The sequence below is a fragment of the Myotis brandtii genome, unplaced genomic scaffold (assembly GCF_000412655.1).
Source record: "Myotis brandtii unplaced genomic scaffold, ASM41265v1 scaffold866, whole genome shotgun sequence".
Classification (NCBI taxonomy): Eukaryota; Metazoa; Chordata; class Mammalia; order Chiroptera; family Vespertilionidae; genus Myotis; species Myotis brandtii.
Window position 1 is genome coordinate 1,630,427 of NW_005371530.1, and position 12,495 is coordinate 1,642,921.

The 12,495-nt window shown below is 41.4% G+C and overlaps 1 protein-coding gene across 1 annotated transcript in view; it reads right to left on the reverse strand.

The window, feature by feature from the left end:
• Positions 1–521: 521 nt before the first annotated feature.
• LOC102247921 (cytochrome P450 4V2) overlaps positions 522–12,495 on the reverse strand; it is a 20,860-nt gene continuing 8,886 nt past the window's right edge. Inside the window, exons 4-9 of the mRNA XM_014532241.1 lie at positions 12,139–12,329; positions 11,689–11,758; positions 10,265–10,391; positions 8,291–8,476; positions 2,284–2,386; positions 522–1,049 (exon numbers count right to left, since the gene is read on the reverse strand). Of these exons, the coding sequence (XP_014387727.1) occupies positions 994–1,049; positions 2,284–2,386; positions 8,291–8,476; positions 10,265–10,391; positions 11,689–11,758; positions 12,139–12,329 (733 nt within the window). The 3' untranslated portion in view covers positions 522–993. The remainder of the gene's footprint in view (positions 1,050–2,283; positions 2,387–8,290; positions 8,477–10,264; positions 10,392–11,688; positions 11,759–12,138; positions 12,330–12,495) is intronic.

Genomic DNA, 12,495 nt, shown 5'->3' on the forward strand with positions numbered 1-12,495 from the left:
AATGTGGACAGTTAGCATTTACCGACATACACCTGTCTACTTTCTCTGGTATGGAACATTTTTTAAAATTAAAATAAATGGGTTTATAGAAGGTCAAAGGGTAGATATGAGATGTTTGGGTTAGTTAAGTGGGCATTTTGACAACAAGGTTTCCCCTTTGGTATGTTTAATTGTGATGTTTAATGGACTTCCTTGCAGTTTAAGATGAAATTCTCTCCTATGGCTTGGGTGCTGCCACTCAATGGGACAATAGCAGACCTGCAGAATCTTATTTGGAATCATCATTCCCTATTGTATTTTGTTCCTGTTTAATTAATTTTCTTTTGTTTGTTTCACTTGAAAGAAAAGATAATGCTCAATTTTAAACATTAAAAGTGTACCAGTTGCTTTCTTATAATGAAACTAAATGTGAAGTTTACCCCAGTAACAAAACAAAAAAAAAAAAAAAAAGAGGAATGAATACTTACATCTCAATATCCAAAGATCAGTTGCTCAAAAAAGTTTTAGAACTAATACTGGGGATAGAAGAGAAGTGAGGCACAATTAGCAAAAAGCATGAGAAGCAGCAGAATAAAAATTCTAGTAAAAATGGTGTCACTAATCATGTGAGATCCAAAAGCATTTGTGACACCTGCATTGGGCTAGAAATTGTAAAAAACACAAAAGTGGGAACATATTACAAAAGAACCTGGGTTTCTAGAACACCCAATTTACCCACCAGAGGCAATCTGAGAGAAATTCAACTTGATACAGGAAAACTGAATTGATGACAGAAACAGAGCCCAGAAGTTTAGATCACCTCCATTCTACGAAACAAAGTCTTCCCTCTTGGTATGAAAATCCAGTCCTCACACCATCTGGACATGAAATTACTTTTCCAACTTTACCTCTCAATGGGTTCTAACAAATGTTCTGAATTCCACCTGTCCTTTAATGCTTACTATCATCTTCCAACTTCTCCACTCTGCCATTGTGCAACTGGACCCTCTCTTTCTAGAATGTCTTCCACCTTCTCCTCTTTTCCTTTATTATTCCTTCCCCACTTTGCACTAGGAAAATCCATATCAGATACCTTTGTTGGTTGGCCAACTCAACCTTTACCTTACTTTTCCCAGCCATGGGAAGCCATATGATATCTGATTAAACAAAGGATTAACTTGATGGCACAATGCACGGTTGTTTTGTCTTAAGCTGATCATGACCCACAAATATATCAGGCCCTAATCCTTAGAACCTTTTACTTTTGGGGGGAAAAGGTGCTTTTGAAGATTTTGTGAAGGATCTTATAATGGAGAAATGATCCTGGATTATCCAGGTGGGCCATGAATGCCATCACCAATGTTATGATAAGGGAGAGCAGAGGGGGATTTGACACCCCCCCCCCACAGAAGAGAAAGTGATGTGAAGATGGAGACAGAGATTGGAATGATGTGGCCATAAGCCAAGGTATGTTGGCAGTCACCAGAAGGAATGGATTCTCCCCTCAAACTTCCAAAAAGTGCAGCCCTGCAAACACATTGATTTAACTCAGAGATACTGATCTGGGCCTTCTGGTGTCCAGAACTGTAAGAGAATAAATTTCTATTGTGCTTAGCCACCCAGTTTGCAGAACTGGTGACAGCAGTCAAAGGAGACTAGTATTATCCTTCATCCCCCACCTTCCCCTTTCTTCTTGCCTTAAAGATAAACATGAGGCCCAGAACAACAATCAAGAAAACAAAATCCATGATGATGAAAATGACAGAGAGAGAAAAGAGCAAGCCCTGGATTCTCCCAACATCACTACAGGCATCAGCCTAGGACCCCTTACCTACAGGTTACTGGTTGTACAAAAGAAATGTATGTCCCATCAGCTTAACCCACAGCAATCCTATATGGAACAGCTCTCCTTGACCCGCTAACCAGCTTCACCTCTCCTCTCTGCCCTCCGCTAGTCCCTTCCTCCTCATGTCACTCAAGCACACAGCCATGACTTGATACTTTCTACACAGTGTCTGCTTCACCTATGAGGCAGCGAGGTCCTTGAGGACAGTGACATTTATGTGTGTAGCCCCCGCATCTAGGCCAGTGCAGTCACAGGCCAAGCAATCAGCAAACGCCCGTAAACAAATGGATTAGGTCTTGCAAAGGACATTAGGCCTGGAAGGGGTCCCATATGGCAGCCATCCTGCTTATTACAGTGTCTTTAGAACAGACCCAACTGCACATTCTTAATGAGCAAGAATGTCATTTGCTTCAGTGCCTTGGGATCTTCCTTGTAAGTAGGGAAAGGACCATACATACCAAACACTTCATCCAGTTCATTGTCTAATTTTTTCTGGACTTCTGGATAGCAACCCAGTAGGTACAAGGCCCAGTTCATTCCAGCTGCAGTTGTATCATGGCCCTACAAATGTAAGAAAAAAAAACAACTTAGAAAGCAGAGTTCTATTGAGAAGGTTAGGGATGCTAACTCTATTTTGAATTGTCTCTGGATTTGACAGCGGTGATGTGACCCCAGACAGAACAAGTTAATTTTATACAGTATTTTACCTCGGTGGGGAACAAACCAATGGAACAATCCCTTCAAAGGGAATGCCTCTGGGTACAGGGACATTCAATACGACAGAGTCACATACTTGGTGAGAGCGGCTGGGCTAACAGGAGGCATTCCGAGGGAACTCCGTGCGCTGGACTGTTTTTGAGGGAATAAAAGTGTGACTTTCCTGAGCCAAGTGGCCAGATCTGCACTTGTCCACTTTCTCCCATTTGTATGGTCGACTTTACCTGGACACCAGGCAGCACATGGGTGGTTCTGAGCAACAGTCTCCACATCAAGAAGTTGATAAATACCCCATTTAAACCTTTCTGAGTTTGAGGGAAAATACCAAACATTTGCAGAAATGAACTCAATTATTCTTCCCAAAAAATCCATGGGAGCCTGGCCAGCGTGGCTCAGTGCTTGAGCATCAACCTATGAACCAGGAGGTCATGGTTCAATTCCTGGTCATGACACATGCTGGGGTTGTGGGCTCAATCTCCAGTAGGGGGCATACAGGAGGCAGCCAATCAATGATTCTCTCTCATCATTGATGTTTCTGTCTCTCCCTCTCCCTTCAATGAAAATATATTTCTCTGAAATCAATAAAAATACAAGTTTTTAAAAAATCTCCATGGGATACTTGATACTGCTATTCACGTTTTAGAGATGACAAACTGAGCCCCCAAAAGATGCTAAGTAGCTTTCCCAGGTCCCGACAGCTTCATAGGAGGTGGAGGCAAGAGTAGGACCCTCGGAATTTCTGATGACAAAGCAGAGTCCACACTCTTCACCTCGGGGAGCGTGGAGGATCCGGGTGAGGAGAGTCCAGCTCCAATACTGATGGTGACACCCTGGATGACCTTATTCTCTGTCCTTTCAGTGTCTTTAGGCATCAGCCCCTTATTTCCTGTCCTCATCTCACCAGGACACTCCACACGCAAAATGGTAAGTTCTTCAGAAAAAAAAATGTATTTGAAAAATAAAAAATAATATTATAACTCTTACTGGTCCATTTACCCTATGCAACACAAGTTGTGACCATTGTAATATTTCATCTCCTGGGCAGAAGTCTCTGAAGCACTTGTTTTAGCTCTTAAGTGGAATTGTGGAGGACTTTTCTGCAATTTTAAAAAATAAGTTTATAAGTCTCTGATATTAGCATGATTGTATTTTCTCACACTTGCAATTTCTTTATAGAAATGACTCTGAATTCTAGACAAAAGCTGGCCCATGTCACTCAGTTGTTTAGCAAAGTCATAGAGGAAGTGCTCTTGCTAAACAATTTTAATAGCTTCTCTTGAATTTGAAAATGAACTTCCTGTTTTATTTATTTTTTTGCGATCTAAAGGGAGCAAAGATAAAGCACCGAGCCAACAAGTGCATTGGCAGAACTGCGCAGGGCAAGAATCAGCCAGACCAGGAGCGTAAAAGGCCTGGCACAGACATAGAAGCATGGAACAGATTGTCTGTTCCATATCAGAGGGAAGGAGGGGGTGGGTGTGTGAGTGGGTGGGAAGAGATCAACCGTGGTCACCCCAATCCAGTGCATGGGCACCCCTGAGTCCCCTGCCCTGGCAGACGGCTCTTCGGACATATGTAATACTTGTAACAATAAAGATTTAAAAAATAAATAAAATGAAATTTAAAAGTAAAAAAAATAAAATAAAATAAAAGGATGCAGCAACAGCCTGCATCCTCTTATGGAGGAGGTCACAATATTGTAGTTATACATGCTATACCTACTGATTCATGGGAAGAAGGGAAAAATTAGAACTTCAAAGAATGTTAGAGCTGCAAGAAAGAGATCATTACTCTGGTTGTTTTTGTGGAAGTGAGAGGTTACTAGTGGGAGATGGATGTGTATGTGCAGGTGTGAGTATGTGTGTATGTGCAGGTGTGAGTATGTGTATGCATGTGCAAGGGCCACTTCAACATCAGACACCAGCCAATATCTGTTGCACAAGAATGTGCCAGGCACGAAGGTTGGTGCACATTAGAAAACTATGCACCTAGTCCTCAGAGCTGTTCTGTGAGGCCCGTGCTGTAACAGCGAGGACACAGAAGTCTCAAAAGGGAGAGGAGGTGTCCGAGGTCACACTTCTAGTATAAGTCAGAGCTGGGATTTGGCTCCACAGCCCACTTTTTAGTGAATTGGATGTCCATTTTCTGCATAATTTATTTTCTATAAAGTGATCTGCTTAAAATAGCAGTTTAAAACCACGGATAGAGTCCATCTTTCCACTTTCCACACAGGGGACTGTGGCAGAGATCTGCAATGACTGGGCCTGTCTCATATGGCCAGTCAGCACAGACCTAGGAGAAGTCAGGTCTGCGGACCCTTCACACTGCTTGCTTTCTGCTACAGGGAGCAGAGCCACCTCCTGGGGAGGCAGTGCACCCAGGCGGCTGCAGGCAGAGCAAACATAATGCATGCAGTCCGCCATCGAAAACTGAAGGATATCCGTCTCTTCCATTTCCAGGATATTCTACATGCTGCCTTTTAAAACCATTTATTAATCTTTATTTGGTAAGCCATATGTTAAGAGGTTTTCTCTTTATAATACTTAATGTAGTTAAAATTATCTTTGCAAAAAATTCATCTTTTTTCCCAGACAGTGTTGTTCAGTGGTTGAGTGTTGACCTATGAACCAGGAGGTCATGGTTCAATTCCTGGCCAGGGCACATGCAGGAGGCAGCCAATCAATGATTCTCTCTCATCATTGATGTTTCTATCTCTATCTCCCTATCCCTTTCTCTCTCTTCCAAAAAAAAAAAATCAATAAAACTAAATATTTCTAAAAATTTGTCTTTTTTAATGTAAAGACCAGAAATCTCTTTAGAAGTACAAACTGGTTAAGTGCTCTACTAGAAGGAGCTGGGAAGATGGTGGCTGGCAGGACGGAGGTGAGGGAGAGGGTGTGATTGAGTGAGGAAGTGACAGGGGAGTGTGTGATGTGTGTAGCGTGTGTGTGAATGAGTGAGGGACAGTTAAATCCAGCAGGAGTACCAGAGGCTGGCAGACCAGGCTCTCCTGGACAGGGAGCCCCTACCACCGCTGCGGGCACTCCCCCGGCTGTGGGGCTCGGGCAGGGCGCCCATGCCATCTTGATGGGGAGAGTGAACTCCTCTAGGAACTCATCAGCACCACCACCCAGACTGGCCTTGGACACCGCCCGCGACGATGCAGCCACACCAGACGAAGGCCTGCTGCCTCTTCCGCAGACCTGCAGACCCTAGGACATCTACCTTCAAGGGCGCACAGATCCCGCAGCAGTAAGTGGAACTTCCCCCTCACTGGCTGCCGACCTACGGACACCATGGTCACATCAATCCAGTGCATGGACACCCTGAGTCCCTGCCCTGGCCGAGGGCTCTCTGGTGCCTCTATAAGCCACTGCTGGGTGCGCACGTATCCAAACAAAGCTGCACGGCCCCAGCAATAGAAACTTGAACTTCCCACTTCCCCGCTGCCTGCCCACAGACACAGTGGTCACGTGGTTTCAGCACACAGGTCCCCTGAGTCAGCTGCCCCAGCAGGCGGCTCCCAGGTGCTTCTGTGAGCTGCTGCTGGGCACACTTGTATCCAATCAAGGTCTGAAGACCCTGGCTGCAGAAACTCAGTCTTCCCCATTCTCGACTGCTGACCTCTGGTCACTGCAGTTGCAATGAACCAGCACACAGGCCCTCTGACCCTGCTGCCCCTGGAAGGTGGCTCCCAGGTGCCTCTCTGAGCCACCACAAGGCATGACCCTGGCTACCAGCATCCAGTCCCCATGGTAGTGCTGCTCCAGCACACAGGCCCTGTGAGCCCACTGCTCCAGCAGACAGCTCCTGGGTACCTCTGTAAGCCGCCGCTGGGTACACGTATCTAACCAAGAATGCACAGCTCCTGAAGCAGAAACTGGGACTTCTCCCTTCCCCGGGGTGACAGCACACCACAATCCTGCAGCTCCAGCATGTGGGTCCCACAAGCACACAGCCCCAGCAGATGGCTCCTGGGCCCCTAGTGAGTGGCCATTGGGCGTGTGCCTCTCCAACCAAGGGCACACAGCTCCCTCAACAGGATCTATGACATCCCCTTCTGGCTGCCTACCTCTGGACACCTTTGGTGAGTTTTGAGGACCCGCCTCCCCAGACAAGGTCACACTGTTTCAGTCACAGGCTCCGAGATTCCTACAACCCCAGCTGCTGGCTCCTGAACCCCCTCGTCATTCAGAAAGGGAAATCACTTTGGCCAGAGTCCCACTGCCTCAACCGCAGACTATGGGACAGCCGTCCCCCACTGTCCTGGGCTCCGGGAACCTCACAGTGAGTTACAGAGTGATGCTACCCCAGCAAGAGTCACACAACACCATCCAAAGTCACAGTGCCGGAGCCTCAGGCCCCAAGAACCCTTTGTCCCAAGCAGGTGGACTCCTGGAATTCACAGTGAGCACATACCAGTGATAGCTCAGCTAACCCTTTCCACAAGAGCTGGAACCACGATCACATTCACAACAGCTTGCACAATGAAGCTGGGGGTGAGTCACATTTCCAATCTGTGACAAGACTTCATCCACGATTAAGAAACTAATATTCAAGACCCAACTACATCAATAGAACCCAAATAGCTCAAGTAGGGGGCTCTGCTAGATCACTAAATTCAGGAGATTTGGGATACTGCACCAGTGGGTCCCCCAAATCACCAACTACATAGCACCACATCCAAAAGAACCTGTGTAGTAAATCAGTTGGATCTAAGACATAGAAACAATTAAAACATTACAGCAAAAAATGGGGAGACATAAAAACAATCCCCAAAGAAAAGAAAAAAAGGAATCACCACAAAAAGAATTAAATGAGATGGAGGCAAGTAACTTATCAGAGAAAGAATTCAGAGTATTGGTTGTAAGGATGCTCAAATGTCTGGATTACAAATACACACAACTCAATGAGAATTATAAGAAGCTGAATAAAAATGTCACCAACATGAAAAGGAATCAAGAGGAAATGAAGAATGACCTAGCTGAAATAAAGAACATAATGGAAGGCTTCAATAGCAGATTATAAGAGGCTGAGGACCACATCAGAGAATTAGAAGACAAGGTAGGAAAAAACACACAAATGCAGCAACTGGAAAAAAAAAACTTAAAAAGCAGGAGGAGAGCCTAAGGGAGCTTTGGGACAACACAAAGGGAAATAACACCCGCATAATAGGAGTGCCAGAAGGAGAGGAAGTGGAGCAAGGAATAGAGAACCTGTTTGAAGAAATAATGACAGAAAACTTCCCTGATGTTGGGAAGAAAAAAAACCATACAAGTCGACAGTTTTTTCAGAAGAAGAAAGTTTATCTGGTATTTAATTAGGGTCTTAAACTTTGTAATTCCTAACTACAATATAATGACTCTTCATCAGTTATAACAAGCTACTTCAAAATGTGATCAGGCTTTTCAAAAATGCTAAAAATGTTTTTAAATAATTCCTATAAATTGTTTATTTTTTTAAGTTAAAAATAAATTAAGAAGAGATCATCCCTTATACCAAGGATCCCAACATATATCAAAAAGTGGTTATAAATAATTCTTCCTATTTCATGTTATTTCTAATTTTACTATCAAATGCTTAAACATGTCTAACTATTAGTGCTGGCTATTTCTTCATCCTTAGCATTTTTAACTCCCAAGATTAAAAAAAACGAAAATAAAACAAAAAAACATTTTCTTGTTATGTACCAGGAACTATAATTTGTTTAATGATGATACCTGAGACTAACATGACAACACAAAATACCTCAAACATGAAAGTGTCCACTTCTTCTCGAATAGCCTCAAGGCTGAGCTTGTTCCCTTCATCATCCATCACATTTAAAAGCAGGTCGAGAAAAGCCTTGCGTTTTCTGTTGGAGAGAGTCGTGCCCTTGTCATCACTTTTACGTTCTTCATCTCTCTTTATTTCATTGGCCCCCCGTTCATTGACCTGTATGATTTAAATGATCACATGCTTTTGTGTGGAATTTGATATGGCCTAATAATCATTGTCCTGTGAAAATATACTAGCTTCTTTAACTGGTTTTTTTCTAAGCCTTTCGTGTTCTGTCTCACTCAACAGGAACTTAGGTTTTTGTGAAAACATAGTAAAGCTTTCTGTGAACATGTTTAGGGCGTTATTTGATAAGATTTTTAAAAACAAATTTAATGTCAGACAAATAGATTGTTTTGAAGGACTATTTTTACAGCCTTTCCAACATGGGAATAGAGTGGTAGTCTCCTGAATAGGGCCCCAGCAAGTTGAAAGAGCTCATGAAAAAAAGTTGGGGTGGTGGAGAGAACACAATCATTATATAATAGACTAATTATAGGTAATTCTAATTATGTGTTGTATTGGAGAAAAGAATCACGCTGTATGCTTGCCGCTCCTTCTGCCTAGAATGCTCTTACCTCAGAAGCCAGCATGACTAGCTTCCTCCCTAGTTTTAGATCTCTGCTGCCCATTGCCACACTGTCAGGGTCACTGCTACCCTAGTCCCTAGCACTCACTTTCTTCCTAAGCCTACTTTACCTTTTTTCCATTTCACTTAACACCTGGCATTGTATTGTTATTTAGTAACTTTGTCCTCCATCTTCAATGTACCAGCAAATTTGTCTTTTATTCATTGATATACTTCCAACCTTTAGAACACTGCGTGGCATTTTAGAAATGTTCGTCAGGTATGTGTTGAATGAATTAAAGAATGAAAGCCCCTGAACTTACTTTGGTTACACATTTCAACTTTCTCCTCCTTTCAGGCAATTGTCCAAACAAGCTTCTGCTTTGAATGAGCAGACCCCAAGTTCTGTAAGGACAAGCACCATGTCCTCTCTTTGATTCTTGGTGGAACCCCTAGTGCCTGGCACTCAGTATGCAATTTTTGATATTATCATCCAGTTTGGAATTCATTCATTATTGATACTGATAATATTAATGCAAATTTTAAGACAAGTGTAATTATCCCCATAAAATACAAACTGCTCACCATTCACCTATTGCCAGGCAATTATGCTATACTCCACTGAGGGCAGCTCACTCCAACATCTCATTCATCTAGCATCTAGGGATTCTAACCACTTGATCTGTTGGTGGTGGCAGTACCTCATTGTCAGGAAGTAATGCCATCATATTTTAAACTAAAATTTATAGTAAAGGATAAATATAATTACTTCAGCACTTTTATCTGTACATTTAAATTATAATGCATGTTTTCAATTAAAGTTTGCCTTTTCTAAACATACTTTTAACACAAAGACTATATCCAGAACATTACTATTTCTTTCTTGTCATTAAAAATTAAATAGTAATATCTAGTTAATGTTTATCTTTTCCAGTTTAAGATACTGCTATAAATGCCCTTTGTTTTGGAAAACAATTGCCTAATCCAAAGATTTTTTAGAAGATTCTTATAACACAGATCCCTGTGTCTTTATTCTCTTAGCATAGCACCCAGTTTGTTAATACACTATCATAGCTCATATCACATTTTGTAATTTTTTATTCATAGACAACCTCCCCCGGTAGACTAACCTCCCTCAGTAAGGAACATTAATGACTGGGTATGTTAACAAACATAGGAGTCATGCACTTATAAAAGTTCTAGAAAGTGATAGTGGTAGGGGTTGCACAACATTTTTAGTGCCCCTAATGCCACTGAATGGTACACTTAAAATGTCCATTATGACAAATTTTATGTTATGTATGTTTGATCACAATAAAAAAAAAGTGAGGACTTACATTGGTGGTAAAATTATGTAAGATCTTTAGGTTCCTTTTGTGGTCCCTTCCTTCTTTAAACAAAAGGTACAAAACGTCATGCCAGAGCCAAAATGTCCTCATTCTTCGATGTAGCAAATCACTCATCCTATAAACAGGTTGCAAATGTATCAGCTGATATATCAAAAATGTGCATTGCTTGAGTACCTATTTGGTGCCTGGTCTCAATGAGGGTAATATGTGGCAACGATGGTAATTCATCTTAGCAGCTACCAAGAGCTCTATGGTTTATGCTCAACAATGAAGGCATGGGTTAGTACACATCTTAAAAAGCTTAAAAATTAAATGGGTACTATAGAAGAATGAAGAATCCATTACAAAACACCTTACTAGATGGCCATCTGACCTCTTCTTCTATTCCTCCAGGAAGAGTTCCGGACCTCCCCGAGATGCCTGTAGCTCTTATACCACAGGGTGGGGTGAAATCTGCCTGTTTAATGTCCATGCATTTGCTTATTACTCCTCTGGCTATCCTCTACTCCAGTAAAGTGCCTCGCGGTCACATCCGTGTCCTGAGTCCCTCCCTCAACATTTCCGGTGATGGAGCAGAGAGACCTAGACATGATCTCCTCCTTAGAGAGCAGCTTACAGGCCAATTCTGCAGAGCGGCCTTTCCTGGTCACTCAATCTATGGGCCCTATTGCTGTTTTCTTCTCAAATAGCAACTTTATTTTTTCTTTCTAAGCAATTATTATAGTTTATAAGTTTATACTTATTTGTTTTGATACTTGTCTCCCTGTTATTCTGTTCTGTGGACCACTATAAAACTAGTCAGTATCTTGTGTAAAAATAGCAGATTATATATGCTAATATGTGTTAAAATGAAATGGGCAGTGGGCTTAAAGACAGAATTCCTCAAATCAAACCCTGGTCCTGCCTTTTCATAGTTGAATAATCTCAAGCAATTTTTCAAATAAATATGACTATTTCAATTAAAAAATAATACACACTCGATGCAGAAAATATGGGAAGAGAGAATTAATAACAACACAAACAAGAAAGCGAAGCACATAACACAAAACAATAATCACAGCTAACATTCTGGAATAATATCTACAAGTTTTTTAATGAGTAATTTTTTATACCTAGTGGTTATCATGCTAAAAATAATGTTTTTATCTTTATTTTATCACTAAGCATCATAATGTAATTTTACAATATATAATAAAATAATCATGTAAAATTATACCATAGCCTGGGTGTACCATAATTTATACAATAAATCCTCTACTGTTAAAATACATGCTTAAATGATTGTTGATTTTTAGTGCATATTTCATTGTGAAACAATGAAAAAGATACAACACAGACAAAAAATTATTAGCAATATTTTTAAAGCTTGAATCAATAACAATTTTAAAAATAATTAGAAGGGCTCCGTTTACCTATAAACTGCACGAACATACTCAGAATCATCATTAGTCTGAGCATCAATACTCTTGCCCATAGCTGTTTCTGCAAAATATGGGTGAGAAGCAACCATTCAATTCTTGCACATGCCTTGTGTTTATTTTCCAGTGGCAAACACTTGAAAAAAGACATAAATTCTTATATATTTTAGAATTGTTCCTTTCCCCTTTCACTCTTGCACCTTTTGTTTCTCCTACTCCCTATTCATGCTCCTTCTTCCCTCTGACCTTCCTGGCAGGTTGGCTCTGCTTGAAGCCCTAGCAGTGGGTACTGCTTCTCAGGAGCCTAATTTAGCAGAAGGACGACCCCAAAGAAGCCAATATCCTTTCTAACCCCTTCATTTGCCTTCCCAGTGAAATGTTATTTTCTATTTAGGCCATTGTATGTTTACACCATAGCTCTAGAAACAAATCAATGAGACTTACCACAGATTATATCTAAGGCACAAAGAGTGATGTAAAAAAAGCAGTTAAATTTTTCCCCGTCAACATGTTTTTCAAGCTTATTAACCAAAATGTTGGCTTGTTCATTCATGACATCTAAGAATTCTTTCAGAATGGTAAATTGGAAAGTGGGTGTTAACATTTTTCTCCTGGAGCGCCATTTGTTTCCAGTACTAGAAATACAAGACATGGTTACAAAGAAGAGAAAAGCAACATCCAAAGCAAGTAAAGCATAGTCAAGACAACAAATTCTCCTTAATCTACAGATTCCCAAATGCTTTGGTCAAAATGTCAAGGGGAGATTCATATACAGTTACAGGATGGGCATATTTTAGATAT